Source organism: Hemitrygon akajei, chromosome 8 (assembly GCF_048418815.1).
Source record: "Hemitrygon akajei chromosome 8, sHemAka1.3, whole genome shotgun sequence".
NCBI lineage: Eukaryota > Metazoa > Chordata > Chondrichthyes > Myliobatiformes > Dasyatidae > Hemitrygon > Hemitrygon akajei.
In genome coordinates this window covers 120,268,965-120,286,079 of record NC_133131.1, presented here as the reverse complement: position 1 = coordinate 120,286,079, position 17,115 = coordinate 120,268,965, and the positions used below count along the sequence as shown (strand labels likewise).

The 17,115-nt window shown below is 41.4% G+C and overlaps 1 protein-coding gene across 1 annotated transcript in view; it reads right to left on the bottom strand.

Moving 5' to 3' along the window:
• Positions 1-6,735: 6,735 nt before the first annotated feature.
• Positions 6,736-17,115, bottom strand: part of LOC140732200 (protein lifeguard 1) — a 32,971-nt gene continuing 22,591 nt past the window's right edge. The window contains exons 6-10 of the mRNA XM_073054474.1: positions 16,774-16,811; positions 16,579-16,666; positions 16,401-16,490; positions 13,736-13,783; positions 6,736-7,347 (exon numbers count right to left, since the gene is read on the bottom strand). Coding sequence (XP_072910575.1) covers positions 7,198-7,347; positions 13,736-13,783; positions 16,401-16,490; positions 16,579-16,666; positions 16,774-16,811 — 414 coding nt within the window. The 3' untranslated portion in view covers positions 6,736-7,197. The remainder of the gene's footprint in view (positions 7,348-13,735; positions 13,784-16,400; positions 16,491-16,578; positions 16,667-16,773; positions 16,812-17,115) is intronic.

Below are 17,115 nucleotides of genomic sequence, written 5' to 3'. Positions count from 1 at the left end.
GTCAATGAAGCTACAGCAAATCAAGAGAAGCTACAGAAGTTTTAGGTCCCACACCACCAGGTTCAGGAACAGTTATTACGCTACAACCGCCAGGCTCCTGAACAACCATAGATACCTTCACTCACCTCAGCAAAGAGGTCGTCGAGGAAGGTAGAGAATCGGCTACAAGATTGCTTCTTGTTAGTGGACTGGGCTGTGTTCAAGAACTCATCTGTGGATGTGAATGAATACATCACGGTTGTCCGGACTTTATTAAAACAGTTGTAGATGAGTGTGTCACCAGAAAATCACTCAGTGTCTTGCCCAATCAGAAGCCCTGGATGAACCATGAGACCTAAGGGCTAGATAAGAGGCATTCAAGTCAGGTGACCAAGAAAGTTACAAGAGGTCCTTGTACAATCTCTGGACCACCATTTCGAGGGCGAAGTAGCAATTTTGGACAAAACTTGAATCAACGAAGGATGCTCAATAGTTGTGCAGGCCTTGAATGCTATCACCTCTTATAAAGTTAAATCAAGCTACACAGGTGACAACGGGGCTTTGCTTCCTGGTGAGTTTAATGCTTTCTATGCTCACTTTGATTGCCAACACATGGAGGAACCATCACAAACTCCCACAACCCCTGATGATCCTGTGATTACAGTCTCTGAGTCTGATGTGCGAGCAACCTTCGGGAGGGTGAACCCACGAAAAGCATCCAGCCCTGACGGGATATATAGCCAAGTACTAAAGACCTGTGCTGATTGATCACTTAGCTGGAGTGTTCACTGAGATCTTTAACCTCTTGCTTTGGCAGTCTGAGGTACCCACCTGCTTTAAGCAGGCTTCAATTATACCAGTGTCCAAGAAGAGCGTAATCTGTCTCAATGACTATTGTCCTGAAGCACTTGTATCCACGGTGATTGTGTTTTGAGAGATTGGTGATGAAACATATCAACTCTTGCCTGAGATCTTGGATCTGCTCCAATATGCCTACCAGAGCTTTGGCTCCACAGCTGATGTCATCTCATCAGTTCTTTACTCAAATACGCAGCAGCCTCTCTGGACTCTGGATTGGGGATTGCCAAATGTTATGTGGATTTTCTGGTGGTGTCTGTTTTGTCATGTGCTTTTGTGATATCGTTCTGGAGTAACGTTGTCTCATTTTTTAACTGCATTGCATTTGTGGTTGCTAAATGACAATAAACTGAAATTCAATTCAATTCAACCTGGGAACATCTGGACAGCAAAGAGGCATTCATCAGAATACTCTTTATCGACTACCACTCAGTATTCAATACCCCAGTCTCCTCAAAACTAATAAGTTTCAAGACCTTGGCCTCAATACCTCCTTGTGCAATTGGATTTCCTCACTCACAGACCCCAGTCAGTTCAGATTGTCAACAACATCTCCTGCACAATCTCCATCGCCACAGGTAAACCACAAAGCTGTGTGTTTAGCCCCCTGCTCTACTCACGTTACACTTACAGCTGTATGGCTAACCACTGCTGTGGATCGAATCAAAGGTGGTGCAGAATCAATATATAGAAGGGAGATTGCAAACCTGGCTCAGTGGTGCCATAACAGCAATTTCTTACTCAATGTCTGCAAGATGAAGGGGCTGATTATTGACTTCAGGAGAGGGAAACCAGAGATCCACGAGCCAGTCCTTGTCGAGGGTTCAGAGATGGAGAAGGTCAGCAACTTTAAATTCCTCAGTATTATTATTTCAGAGGACCTGTCCAGCACATTAATGTAATTACGAAGGAAGCACAACAGCACCTCAACTTCTTTAGAGTTTGTGAAGATTCAGCATGACATCTAAAACATTGGAAAAACATCTATAGATGTGTGGTAGAGAGTATATTGACTAGCTGCATCACAGCCTGGGATGGAAATACCAATGCCCTTGAATGGAAAATCCTACAAAAAGTAGTGAAAACAACCCAGTCCGTCACGGGTAAAATCCTCCTCACCGTTGTGCATATCTACACAAAGCATTGTCATAGGAAAGCAGCATCCATCATGAGGGACCCTCCCCCCCAACCACCACCCAGGTCATCCTCTCTTCTTGCTACTTCTATTAGAAATAAGGTCCAAGAGCCTCAGGACTCACACCACCAGGTTCAGGAAGAGTTATTACCCCTCAACCATCAGGTTCTTGAACCAAAGGGGATAACTTCACTCAACTTCACTTGCCTCATCGTTGAATTGTTCCCACAACCTATGGACTCATTTTCAAGGATTCTTCATCTCATGGTCTCAATATTTATTTCTCTTTATTTTATTATTATTTCATTCTTTTTGCATTTGTGCAGTTTGTTGTCTTTTGCACACTGGTTGAACCCCGAGTTGGTGCAGTCTTCCATTGATTCTATTATGGTTCTTATTCAGTGATGGATTTATTGAGTATGCCCACAAGAAAATGTATCTCAGGGTTGTATATGGTGACATTGATAATAAATTTACTATGAACTTTAAAAATGCTGAAGGCACTAAAGTGGGCACACTGTTAGCTCCAGATGATAGTGGCAAAGAAATAGTTAAGTGGTGACCGCCGTTATTGACAGAGGACCTCAATATCCCCTTGTGCAATTGGATCCTGGATTTCTTCACTTGCTGACACCAGTCAGTTTGGATTGGCAAAATCATCTCCTCCACAATCTCCAGCACAGGAGCACTGCAGTGATGTATACTTAGACAACCTGCTCTAATCGCTTTACACCTATGACTGTGTGGCTAAGTACAGCTCCAACACCATATACAAGTTTGCTGATGACACCACTGTTGTGGGCAGTAACAAAGAGAGTGATGAATCAGCATACAGGAGGGAGACTGAAAACTTGCCCGAGTGGTGTAATAGCAACAACCTCTCACTCAATGTCAACAAGACCAAGGAACTGATTGTAGACTTTAGGAGGGGGAATCCAGAGGTCAATGTGCCAGTAATCATCGGAGGATCGGAGGTAGAGAGGGCCAGTAACCTTAAATTCCTTGGTGTCACTATCTCAGAGGCCCTGTCCTGGACTCAATATAATTGCAAAGAAAGCATGACAACACCTTTACTTCCACAGGAGTCTGCAAAATTCAGTATGTCATCAGAAATCTTGGCGAACTTCTGTAAATGTGTGCTGACTGGCTGCATTACGGCCTGGTAAGGGAACACCAATGCCTTTGAGCAGAAAATCTTACAAAAGATAGTGGATTCGGCCTAGTATATCACAGGTAGAGCTCCCACAACGATTGAGCACATCTACATAAAACATTGCTGTAGGAAAGCAGCATCCATCATCAAAAATCTTCACCACCCAAGCCATGCTCTTGTTGGTAGAAGATAGAAGGTACAAGTGCCTCAGGACTCGCAGCACCAGGTTCAAATACAGTTATGACCCCACAACCATCAGGCTCTTGAACAAAAGGGGATAATTACTCTTTTGAATCTTTTAAATTGTTACTTCATACTCATTATTTATTGCTTTACATCTTTACAGATCTACTCTTTACATCTGTATTTGCACAGTTTATTTAAAATTAACAGTTCCTGATGTTTACAGTTGACAGTTACCGTTCTAGTTACTGTTCAGCCTGCAGAAAAAGAATCTCAAGGTTGTATGTGGCGACATGCATGTACTCTGACAATAAATTTTACTTTGAACTTTGAACATAATCTCGACATTTCCAAATTCTGCTCATGTGTAAACTAGAGTTAAAAGGTGGTTCCAAGAACATTTAGATTCAAGGGGTGTAGAATTGCCACAGGATTGCTGGGAGGCATGAGGCGACAACCAGCACAGCAACTTTTCTAAATGATTTGGCATGAAAATTTTGCCCTAAGAATTGTTAAATTAGTACCTTCAAACCGACACCGCTGAATTCAGATAAGAATTAATCTATTTCTATGTTCTCAAAAGGGAGCAGTGGAAAAGCAGCTGAGAGAACTCGGAATAAGAGGCACCAAAAGACAGCGTCCTCTGGTGGTTTCCCTCTCAAACTGCAATGCAGGCAGCACTGCCTCTCTCTTGAGTTACCTGAGAAGCTCCTCCAGATTGACAGGGGAATTATGATGGATTTTTTATGATATTTCTTGTTGCCTGAGTAAAGGTGAAATTGAATAGCCAAACACTGCCCAGAATGTGGCTGACATGAATGCTCATACCATGGCTATGAACTTTATGACTATACCATTGTCATATAGTTAGAGCTACACAGCACAGAAACAGGCCCTTCAGACCAACTGATCTGCACTTCTAATGTGCCCAGCTGAGATGGTCCATTTGTCTGCATTTGGCCCATATGAGACCATAAGATACAGGAGCAAAATTAAGCCATTTGGCCCATAAGTCTGCTCCACCATTTCATCATGGCTGATCCAATTTCCTCAGCCCCAATCTCCTCTCTTCTCCCCGTATCCCTTCATGCCCTGACCAATCAAGAATCTATCAACCTCTGCCTAAAATATACACTAAGAGTTGGCCTCCACAGCTGCCTGTGGTAACAAGTTCCTCAGATCCACCACTCTCTGGCTAAAGAAATCCCTCCTCATCTCTATTCTAAATGGATACCCTTCTATTCTGAGGCTGTGTCCTTTGGTCCAAAACTTTCCCACCACAGGAAACATCCTCTTCTCATCCACCCTATCAAGGCCTATCACCATTGAGTAGGTTTCAACAAAGTCACCCCTCACTCTTCTGAATTCTAGTGAATACAGGCCCAGAGCCATCAAGTTCTCCTCATATGACAAGTCATTCAATCCTTGAATAAGAGTGGCTCTAATGCACAGATGTCAGAGATCATACTTCAGTGACGTGAGTTTGCCACACTTGATTGATTTTACTTCTGTTATTTTTCTAACACATACGTGCAGTGCAAGTACTTCTTGGTCCTTGTCTGACAGAGCAGGCTTTAACCAGAGAGTAAACGTTTCCTCCTTCATTAGTTAAAGGGCAGTTTCCTTCTGAACTACTGGCAAGTCCAACAGGAGTTTCCACCAGTCCACTGAGATAGTACTGAGAACATTCTTCTTGAAGGTAAAGTTTTCATCCTTTTCCTGGGCTGCAATCATTCAGGCCCCTGAAGCCCAATATGGGAAGTCTTGGAAAGCGAGCTAAGGCTCACATAACTGCACAGCCTAGAGCTCTTTGATTAAAAATATTAGAAAATCTGCAGAGGCCAGAAATCCAAGCAACACACACAAGTTTATGGAGGAGCTCAGCAGGCCAGGCAGCATGAATGGAAAAGGGTAAACAGTCGATGTTTCAGGCCGAGACCCTTCATCAGGTCCTGAAACATCAACTGTATTCCTTTCCATAGATGCTTCCTGGCCTATTGAGTTCCTCCAGCATTTTGTGACTTTTTGATTAAGTTTATTAAAACAAAGCTAAGTGCTAAAATAATAAGTAAAAATAATATGACAAAGTATGCTACATGAATTAGCAAAGGTATGATGTAAAATCTACAAATTATCTTGTAGGATCTGGGTTTTTTCCCTCCCTCTCCCTCTCCTCTTTCTCTCTCTCATTCACTTCCACTTTCTACCGTCTCCATTCTTTTTGTCCAGTGTAGGATTGTTCAATTCCCAATGATCAGAACAATGAAGATGTTCTGATGACAAAAAGCTTGAACTTATCTAAAAGTCACTCACAAATATTTCTTAAGATGTTTTCACTTGGACGTGGTTGCTGAGGACAGGCTTAACCATATCAGGACCATCGTATTTTATAAACAATGATTTTTTCTTTGGTAAAAGTAAGGGTCAAGATGGAAAGCCTGTTCAGGATTTCCTCTCCTGTTTGGGTAGATTAACACTGACATAAGGTTCCCATTGCATTCTTGCTGAAAATGTGATTCTGTCACCTGCCCCAGCACCCCGGCATTTTGTTTGTCAGAGGCAATGGTGCCTATCCACACACCAATCACACCTGGAGGCACAAATGCCTCAAAATGGTCTCACTTATGTTCCTGACATTAACTGCTGCTCCCACTTCCCGTTACCCAGACCTGTCACCTTTTATCCCAGCCACGTTTCCTAGCTAGACCTTCACCTATTCTCCTTCCTCATCTGCTCAGCACCAAATGCAGAGCAAGGTCACTCTCTGCCTCGTCTCCTCCAATCTGGGAAAATATGCAGGGCTCTTGGATTATGTGCCTTAGACTATGATCCCAAGGGTTGATGATATCTGGTTTAGATTTACACATTGAAGAAGGTCTCTAGGCAAATATTTGTCCAAATTAGGCTTGAGGCATTCCTCATTGAATCTGGGCATGTGATAATCCTGCCAGGTCTGAACAAAGTTCATGCAGCTCCTTTTTGGTAGTTTGCCTTGAAAGCCAAAATTAGCTTAAAGCTTTTCTAGTTCGGCCTTAAAAGCTTGCCCTGCTAATATTGTGATTCCCACATGAACATTTCCTGTATAAATCGCAGTGGGTTTTCAAGTTCAGTTGCACCCTTTCTCAGAATGTGGACATAACTGCTCAAAGATCATTCTATTAAAATCCATTTACCTCGGCTAGATTCATTTCCAAATCTGTGTGAAAACTGCTAACCTATTGGTAAAGAACAGATTCTAAACTTTGACGAAATACTGCAATAATACCATTCACGAAACTATTTTGCTGTAAGTTCATCACTGATACTGTACACCATGTTGTGTAAAAATTAACAACCATTTAAAAATGACAAATAACAATTTCAGAGTTGTTAATCTCAAGAATTGATCTTGGTGATGCAGAAAGAAGAATTTACTATGTTTGCATTAAACACTTTTTATTTTGAAAATATGCCCACTTTTACAAAACTTTCACAGTTCACAAACTATCATACTGAGGCACTTTTCATATTTGCAACTGTTACATTTTAATGCTAATTTGCAATATTATTAATTAGTAAACAGGATTGAACAATCAGTTCTAATACAGGGTATTTAGGGTTTAGCTGGTACTTTGACCTTTTACATGCCTTTTTATTGTTTTGTGGAGAAATAGCTTTCCAAGACCACAAGTTATTTTTGTAATTTCTGCTGCATAATGACATTTCAAAATTATAACCATTAATATTGATCTATAAGAAAGGTAATGACATTTAGCTTCTAAGTTTACACTTTGTTGTTCTGCTTTTCATTGATTATTTACTGGACTTCTTTGTCTGAAATAAAAGATTTCTACAAGAATGTATTAATGATCAATAATTAAATAAATTTGCATAATTCACTTTTTATATCTTAACGACTCAGGCCAATGATCTGAAGTATGAAGAGGAAAAGATTTATAATGTCAAGATAAAGACTCAGGGCTGCAAAAATGTATTCCTCAGGGTTGAGGCTGTATCTGTGCTTTCCTCCCAGCATTAATTGTACGTCAATCACCAGGTACTAAAAAAGAGATACGAAATATATTTGTAGTTCAACGTATTGTAAAAAATTTGAGCAAAGGTTGCCCTTCACAGAACTCTCTGCTGTATATTAACCCTCCACGTCTTTTCTCCCCTCGGCATCCATTACTTCAGACAAAACAACCTTAGTTTGGCTAGCTTCTCATTATAACACATGTCTTCTAATCCACGCAGCATCCTGATAACTGTCTTCTGCGTCCTCTCTAAAGCCTCCTCATCCTTTCTCTAATGGGGCATAGTCCAGATGTGGCCTAACATAAAGCTGCAACATAACTTCCAGACTCTTTAACTCAGCTAAGAACGTCAAGCATGGCACACACCTTCTTTGCAACCCTTTCAACTTATACGACCAATTTCATGGAGCTATGGTCTTGGAGCCAAGATCTTTCTAAACATCAAAGATCCATCTGTGCGTCAATGATACTTCTCATCAGTATTCACTGAGACTAGGGACATTTTATTTAGAGAATTTAAGTAGGGGATTGGTGGAAGTGGTGGCTGAAATTGTAGAGCAGTTAATTGCTACAAAGGCAGAGGTAAAATGGGTAAATTCCCAGGGCCTGAATGTATTCTAGGTTCCTTGGCTGGGGTGGGGTAGGGGGCAAGGAAGGTGATTACCATGGCTCTGACAGATATTTAAATCTTCGCCGCCACAGCGAGGGTCGGATTACTAGAGTAAAGCAAATGTTGCACTTTTACTCATGGAGGGAGACAGAGGTAAGCCAGGTAAGCCCAATGAGCCTAGTGGTAGGGAAGATACTGACGTGAAAGGAAAAATTCTGAGAGACAGGATACTTGGAAACGCAGGTTAAACAAAAAAAAATCAGTATAACTTTGTTAGGGGGAGATCCTGTTAAACAAATTGACTGAATTTTCAAAGAGGTAACTGAATGCATTAGTGAGGGCACGCAACTGCTGTGGTCTACATGGATTTTGACAAAGCTGGTCCATAGGGCTAGAGCTCACAGGATCCAAGGGAAGTTGCTAAACTGAATCCAAAATAGACTTGGTAATAAATATCAGAGTAATGTTGGCTGGTGACTTTTATGATTGGAAGCCAGTGATCAGCAGTATATCACAGAGATTGGTGCAAGGACCCTTACTGTTTGTAGGGTTAGTGAGCTCAGCATGAATATAGGACGTACGATTTTCTGGTGACATAAACGTTTGTGGTGGTGGTGTTAGTGGGGAGAGCAGCTGCAGTCTACGGAATGATGTTGATCATTTGGTAAGGCTAGCAGTATCAAGAAGGATCGCACCTGCCCTGCTCATGGACTGTGTGTCCCACTCCATCAGGGAGTCTATGTAGCAGCCACGCCAGGACCACCAGACTCGAAAACAGCTGGGAAGTAGCCGACCAAGAAGTAAGGCTGATCAACACGTCCACCCAGTAACCTGCCATTTGTCATCATTTCCAGAGCTGCATTATGTTGAGACAGTCCTGTACTTGCTGTCATGTTATGTACAGATACTCAATCTATCTATTTAAGCTGTCTTCTGTATTTACATATATATTGTGTTTTTTTTAAATCTTATATGCTGCCTTGGATCCAGAGTAACAGTTATTTTGTTCTCCTTTACACTCGTGTGCTGGAAATGACATTAAACAATCTTCAATAGACAGAGCCATAAAAAAATGGGATTTAAACCTGATAAATGCAAGGGAGGACCAAGAGTGGAAGGATAATAAAATGAATAATAGAATGTGACGGACTGAGGGATCTTGTGTACCAAGTCCAAGTATTCCTGAAGGTGGCAGCACAGGTAGATGAAGTAGTGAAGAAGCCGTATGTGAGATTTGCCTTCGTGTGACTGCAACACCCTCTCTGTGTTCTTTTTGTTTCTTTTTATGACCCTGATGTTCTTACGTGTAGCATGATCTGACTTGATGGCACGCAATGGAAGTATCTCATTGATAAACCAATAAAACAACATTGTGATAGGAGCTGAAGGAGGGAGCCTGAGTGGACTGAAACAGAGGTTGATCCACGGGAAGGGGAACTGATTAGAATTGCCTTCAAAGAAGAAGCAGAGACAACTCGGGCTGTGGCCATGGGTAGCAGCTGAATTAATCCAACAAGAGTTGATAGGCACCGTTCATTGACAGTGAAGGATAATGGTATATATTTAAATCATATTGCTGAAGATAAAATAGAAGAACAAAAGCTTTGACCAGTGACCAATCTGGACATCAGAAGTTTTGAGAAGAGGAGATTTCACCAGGTCCACTGCCTGAGTAGAAAAGTGGCAGCAGGTCACAACAGTGATAAGGAGCTTTGACCAGTGACCAATTGCCATTTGGAATCGATTAGCAACAGCAAATTATAGGAAGGCGGGCAAGCACAACGGCCGTCAATGGAGTGGACAGAGTCAGAGTGGTGATCTTGAGGCTTTAGCTCTTTGTCGCTTCAGTCAGAGAAATCAAAGAAAAGAAAAACTCTAGGTTAAGATTATTTTCTCCCATCCCTTCTTTATACCTGCTCTGCTAGGACAGTAGTGATGCCAAGCAGGGTAGTGGAATGTTCCTCTTGCAGGATGTGGGAAGGCAGGGAGACTTCCAGTGTTCCTGACGGCTACAACTGCAAGGTGCATCCAGCTGCAGCTTCTAACTATCCATGTTAAGTAGTTGGAGTTGGAACTGGATTAATCTCAGATCATTCAGGAGGCTGAGGGGGTGATAGATTGTACATATTGACAGGTAGTTACACCCAACATGCAGGAGACAGGAGACTGGGTGACAGTCAGGAAGGGAAAGGGGTTAAAGAGCCAGTGCAGAGTACCCATCCCCCTCAACAAGTATATCACTTTGGATACTATTGGGGGGGAATGTCACAGTATCTGGTACTGGTCTGGCTCTGTGACTCGGAAGGGAAGGAGGGAAGAAGAGGCATACTGTGGTCATAGGGAATTTGTTAGTTAGGAGAACGGACTGGAGGTTCTGTGGGAGAGAACGAGATTCCCAAATGGTATGTTGCCTCCAGGGTGCCAGGGTCTGAGATCTCTCGGATCAAGTCTTTAGCAATTTCAAGTCGGAGAGTGAACAGCCAGAAGTCGTAGTCCATGTAGGTAGGACAAGTGACGAGGTTCTGCACAGGGAGTTAGGTGCTAAGTTAAAGGCAGGACCTCTAGGGTTGTGATCTCAGTATTGCTACCCGTGTCACGTGCTAGTGAGGCCAGAACTAGGAAGATTATACAGTTTAATACGTGGCTAAGGAGTTGGTGTAGGAGAGAGGGCTTAAGATTTGTGGATCATTGGGCTATCTTCCAGGGAAGGTGGGACCTGTACAGAAAGGATGGTTTACACCTGAACTGGAGGGTGACTAATATCCTAGTGGGAAGTTTTGTTAATACTGCATGGTGAGGTTTAAACTAGAGTTGCAGGGGATGGGAACCAGAGTGCCAGAACAGTTACTGGAAAGCTTGTGGAGGCAGATGTAGGTAAGACCTCTGACAAAGTTAGGAATGAATAGGTTGAGCATGGTGCGACTAGTTTCCTGAGCGGTGTATATTTCAATGCAAGAGGTATCGAAGGAAAGGTGGATAATAGTGCTGAAGATGAGGTAGCTGGTTTACAAACAGAGGCAACGTGTAGTGAGGAGAGGCTGTTGATAGGGCAAAATTCCAGTCAATAGGATGAGTTGTAATGTAGAAGGTGGACAACATCAAAAAAGGGTGAATCATGCAGAAGGTGTGGTATTTGAATGTGCGCAGTATACAGAATAAGGTAGATGAACAGTTGCAGATCAGCTGGTATGATGTTGTAGAATCATGGCTGAAAGGTTATAGCTGGGAGCTTAATGTCCAAGAACACACATTGTGTCAAAAGGTCAGGCAGGAGGTAGAGGGGGTGGTGTTATTCTGTTGGTAAAAAGTTAAATCAAATCATTAGAAAGAGGTGATATAGGGTTGGAAAGTGTTGAATCATTGTGGATTGAGCTAAGGAACTGCAAAAGTAAAAAGAACCTGATGTGATTTCTATACAGACCCCCAAACAGTCATAAGGATGTGGCCTACAAATTACAATGGGAGATAGAAAATGCATACCAAAAGGGCAAGATTACAAGGGGGATTTCAATATGCAGGTAGATTGGGAAAGTCAGGTTGGTGCTGGATTAAAAAGTGAAGGGGGGGGGGATTTCTAGAATGCCTATGAGGTGGCTTCTTAGATCAGCTCATGGTTGAACCCACTATAAGATCAGCTATTCTGGATTGGGTGTTGTGCAATGAATCCGAATTGGTGAGAGACCTTAAGATAAGACCTTTGGGGCAAGTGATCATAATATGATGAAATTCACCCTGAAATTTGAGGAGATGTTAAAATCAGATGTATCAGTATTACAGTGGAGTAAAGGGAATTACAGAGGCATGAGAGAGTAGTTGGTCAGAATTGACTGGAAAAGAACACTGGCAGGGAAGATGGCAGATCAGCAATGGCTGGAATTTCTGGAAGCAATTCGGAAGGCAAAGGATATGTACATCCCAAAGAGGAAGAAGTATTCTAAAGGCAAGATGACAAAACCAGACTAACAAGAGAAGTCAAAGCCAACATAAAAGTCAAAGTGAGGGCATATAATAGAGCAAAAATTTGTGGGAAAATAGAGGATTGGGAAGCTTCTAAAAACCAGCCAGAAGATAAAGAAGGAATATGAAAGTAAGCTAGTCAATAATATTAAAGACAATAGCAAAAGTTTCTTTAGATAGTGTAAAAGAGAGGTGAAAATGGATATTGGACCACTGGTAAACTGTGCTGGAAAGGTAGTAATGGGGAACAAGGAAATGGCGGATGAACTGAATAAGCACTTTGTATCAGTCTTCACTGTGGAAGACACCAGCAGTACAGTGGAAGTTCCAGGTGACAGGGGGCATGAAGTGTGTGAAGTTACCATAACTAGAGTAAAGGTTCTTGGGAAACTGAAAGGTCTAAAGGTAGATCACTCATTTGGACCTGATAGTGTACACCCCAGGGTTCTGAAACAAGTAGCTGAAGAGATTGTGGAGGTATTAGAAATGAACTTTCAAGAAGCAGATTGAATGCAGTGTCAGGAACTGTATGGTCTTGGTCTTTGGTAGAAGGAATGAAAGGGTTGACTATTTTCTAAATGGAGAGAAAATACAAAAAAAATTGAGACACAAAGGAACTTTGGAATATTCCCTAAAGGTTAATTTGCAGGTTGAGTCTGTGGTGAGGAAGGCAAATGCAATGTTAGCATTCATTTTAAGAGGATTAGAATAAAAAAGCAAGGATGTAATGTTGAGACTTTATAAAGCACTGGTGAGGCCTCACTTGGAGTATTGTGAGCAGTTTTGAGCCCCTCCTCTTAGAAAGGATGTGCTGAAACTGGAGAGGGCTCAAAGGAGGTTCACAAAAATGATCCCAGGATTAAATAGCCTGTCATATGAATAGTGTTTGATGGCTCTGGGCCCGTATTCACCAGAATTCAGAAAAATGAGGGCTGATGCCATTGAAACCTATTGAGTAGTGAAAGGCCGTTATAGAGTGGATGTGGAGAGGACATTTCCTGTGGTGGGAGAGTCTCAGACCAGAGGACATAGCCTCGCAATAGAGGGGCATCCTTTTAGAGTGGAGTTGAGGAGGGATTTCTTTAGCTAGAGAGTGGTGGATCTGTGGAACTATTTGCCACAGGCAGCTGTGGAGGCCAAGTCTCTATGTATGTTTAAGGCAGAGGTTGATAGATCCTTGATTGGTCAGGGCATGAAGGGATATGGGGAGAAGAGAGGAGACTGGGGCTGAGAAGAAAATTTGATCAGCCATGATGAAATGGTGTAGCAGACTCAATGGGCCAAATGGCCTAATTCTGCTCCTATAGCTTAGGAGCTTATGGTCTAAGTATATTTCAAATTCAAACCGTGGACTAAAATCATTTAGGATTACTTATTAAAGAAATGTAATCCTAAATGATTTTAATAAGCAATCCCAAAAGAAAGGAGATAAGGAAGTTTTAAATGCTAAAACAAAATATTGGAAATGATGAAAATCTGAAATGCTTCAAAATGTTGCAATTATTCAGCAGGACATGCAGCAGCGGTGGAAAATTAGAAGCAAATTTTCAGGTCAATGAGCTTGCATCAGTACTGATAGCACAGTGAGAAAAACAATAAAGAAACAAACAAGAGCATTATAAACTATGAATTAGATGGCCAAAGAGTAGAAAGATATTTGGCCAAGAACAAGAAGGGAAGGGCAGCTGTGCTTTCCGCATAATGTCTTTGCTACAACTGTCTTACAATGGAGCTATTTTACTGAGCGAGAAACTGTTCAGAAGCCACATTTGTTATACGTAGTTGTGTGGGAAAGCTCCAAAATTTTAAATTGTAAGCTGCAGAAACAAAGGCTTAAATATACTTACAGCCGAGAAGACCAGTGTTCCTAAAGAGGCATAAATTATCTGGAGCCACTGTAGGGAAAACAAAACAATTCAAATTCAGATAATATTTACACCTTCCTTTCTGTTCATAGGTGCTCCACATAGAAAGTAGTGGGGAGAGTAGGCATGCTTTATAAGGGCTAGTTTCGCAGCTTTGTAATTCCATTTTAGAGTTTTGCACCACTGAATGCAATGTGGAAATGTATTTGAAGAGAGTAACAGTCCCCACTAATTGGCAGTGGATGATACACAGCCTGTGGGCGGGATCTAGAGACCAGTGTGCTCCAGCTCGTGATGGACAATGATCTTGCGTTTGGAGAGTGACTTGGCAGAAGTTACTCATTAATTTGCAAATATATTGTATGTTTATCCATTTTTATCCAGTTTTCTTGTGACCAGATTTCCTGCTGGGATCCAAGTTATTCTCAATATTTTAAAAGTCTAAATTTTATAGCAGTGATTATCAAAAAATACTCTGCAATTTTTATAAGGTTAGCTTTATTTGTCACAGGTACATTGAAACATCAATACAGTGAAATTCTTCGTTTTGCATCAGCAACCAACATGGCCCGAGGATATTAAACAAATTTGGCAGGGGGGTGGGAAACAGAGCATCAGGTCAGAGAGTGAAGGGATGCAGAGGGAGGTAGATGTCAGAGCCAGTAAAAACAGGCAAGAGCAAAGTAATAGATATGATGGGATGGATAGAATGAAGTGTGTGTGTTTTAATGGGTGAAGGTGATGAATTTAGAGCATGGATCAGCACACGGAACTATGATGTTGTGGCCATTGCAAAGAGAAGGGTAGGAATGGGTGCTTAATGTCCTAGGGTTTCAATGCTTTAGAAAGTATAGTGAGGGATGGGAGGGTAGTTGCACCACTAATCACAGACAATATCACAGAACTCAGAGGGAATGTAATGGAGGGCTCGACCACGGAGTCTGTGTGGGTAGAACTCAAAAATAGGAAGACTGCAATCACTCTGGTGGGATTGTACTACAGACCTCCTCCCACCACTACCACCCCCACCGCCACGGGGACATTGAGGAACAGATACGCAGGAAGATTAAGAAAAGGTGTAAAACAACAGGGTTGTTGTCACAGGGAACCTCAACTTCTGTAACATAAACTAGGATTTTCTGAGTGCAGGAGATTTAGATGGGTCAGAATTTATTAGGTCTGTCCAGGAAGGTTTCAAGATACAATATGTAGATAATCCAACAAAAGGTGGGCAGGGGCTGTACTGGATTGGGTGTTGAGTAATGAGCCTGGTCAAGTGACTGACCAGTGGGTGAGCAGGTTGGGAAAGATGACCACAACTCATTAAATTTTAAGATAGCTATAAATAAGGACAAGTGTGGACCTCGCAGGAGAGTACTAAATTCGAGCAGGGCAAATTAAAGAGCATTCAACATGAATTAGAGAGAGTTGATTGGGACTGACTGTTATTGGGCAAGTCCACATACAACATGAAGAGGCTGTTTAAAGACCAACTGCACAGATTACAAGACAGGTATGTTCCACCATAAGGAAGGACAAAAAGTGTTGAGAGAGGTGATGAATTTAGTCAAGAAGGAAAAGGAGAAATACGTAAAGCTTAGGAAACTAGAGTCAAACAGAGCTCTTGAGGATTACAAAGAAACTAGAAAAGAACTCAAGAAGGGAATTAGGAAAGCTAGGAGGGGGCATGAAAAGACCTTCACAAATATGCTTATAGAGAATCTCAAGGCTTTCTATACATACATTAAGAGCAAGAGGATAACTAGGGAGAGGGTAGAACCACTGAAAGATAAATGGAGGAACATTTGCATGGATGTGGAAGGTGTCCTTAATGAGTACATTAATATTTATCAAAAAGAAGGATGTGGAGATTAGGGAGATCAGTGTTGAGCATATTAATATGCTAGGTCAGTAATGTTGTCTCTTAAAGAGCATTAAGATGGATAGTCCCAAGGTCGTGATGGGATATAGCCCCGGTTATAGAGAAAATCAAGAGATGAGATTGCTGGGATCATGACCAAAATTTTCATGTTGTCTCTAACCACAGGCGAGGTCCTGGAGAACAGTTGAGTAGCTAATGTTGCTCCAGTATTCAAGAAGGGAACCAGGGATTATATGGAACCTATAAACCTGTGAATCTCATGTCAATAGTAGGGAAGTTACTGGAGAGAATTCTTAGGTACAGCATTAATGAGCATTTGATAAAACATAATTTTAAGCTAGAACAGGAAAAGAAAATAGGTTCATATTAATGCAAAGTAATTAAAGACTAATTGGTCATGTTTAAGTGCAGCTCTAACATGGTTGGCAAGTGTGTTTCCATGGATATGAATACTGCTGAAAGCATAACTGGATAATGTCACATAAGCACGGACCAAAAGGTAATGCTTTCCTTAATCAAGATCTCCAGATTCCTCATAGATATAAACATTAGTAGTTAAAGTAAGCCAAACGAAACTACGTTAGTGCATCTTTCTAGAACAAATGATCAAATACAGCAGTTTATATTTGTCATTAAACCACAAAAAGTGTGCAGGTGTTTAAATTGGTTCACAGGCACCTTCTCTCAGACAATCAATGCTGGCCTTGCAGCAGGCTCCTCATCTAATATAATAAAAAAAACATCCGATATAAAACAAAGACTTACATATGATCGTATTATGGCACACAAAATTCCAAATGCCAAAAGCACCAGTAGTATCACAAACAAAATTCCAGTTCCCTTGGTGAAATCCCACTGAAAATAAAGAAAACTCAGTCATTCAGATTTTAGCACAGAGCAATTGAGCACAACAAAATGCTGGGGCAGGGACTGTAAACTGTACCTTGGTTTGCAGAGCAAATAGTGTCAGTCCAAATGCTACAAATGTAGTAGCACCAACAGCCCACATCACTGCATCAGCACCATAGAAACTGAGAAGCAATAGAGAGAAGAGTCACAACTTAAGTGTTGGAAACTAAAATTATATCCAAGTCTTTATTCAATACAAAGGACATTTCAAGCAAAGTTAAACACTTACACTGAAACTGCTCCCAACATCAAGCCTTCCAGAATGGTCTGTAGGTGAAAAGGATTAAATATATTGGATGTCATTTGTATAAAATTGAAATCAACTTTAGTGGAGACATTACACCATGGGCATTAAACCTGGGAAGTGACTCCCAGGCTGTGCAGTTTTGATGACAACTAGGAACTGGATGAGACAGTTTACAAGATGGCTGGATTTGAATGCAGATTCAAATACATCTCTCAAACAAACCTCAAGTGTAAAGTGCCACACAATAGTGTTTATAAACCAGGAAATTGAATATTTTTCTACACTAGAACTGAGCCTTTTGCAAATTGTTTCTTTGAATTCTGC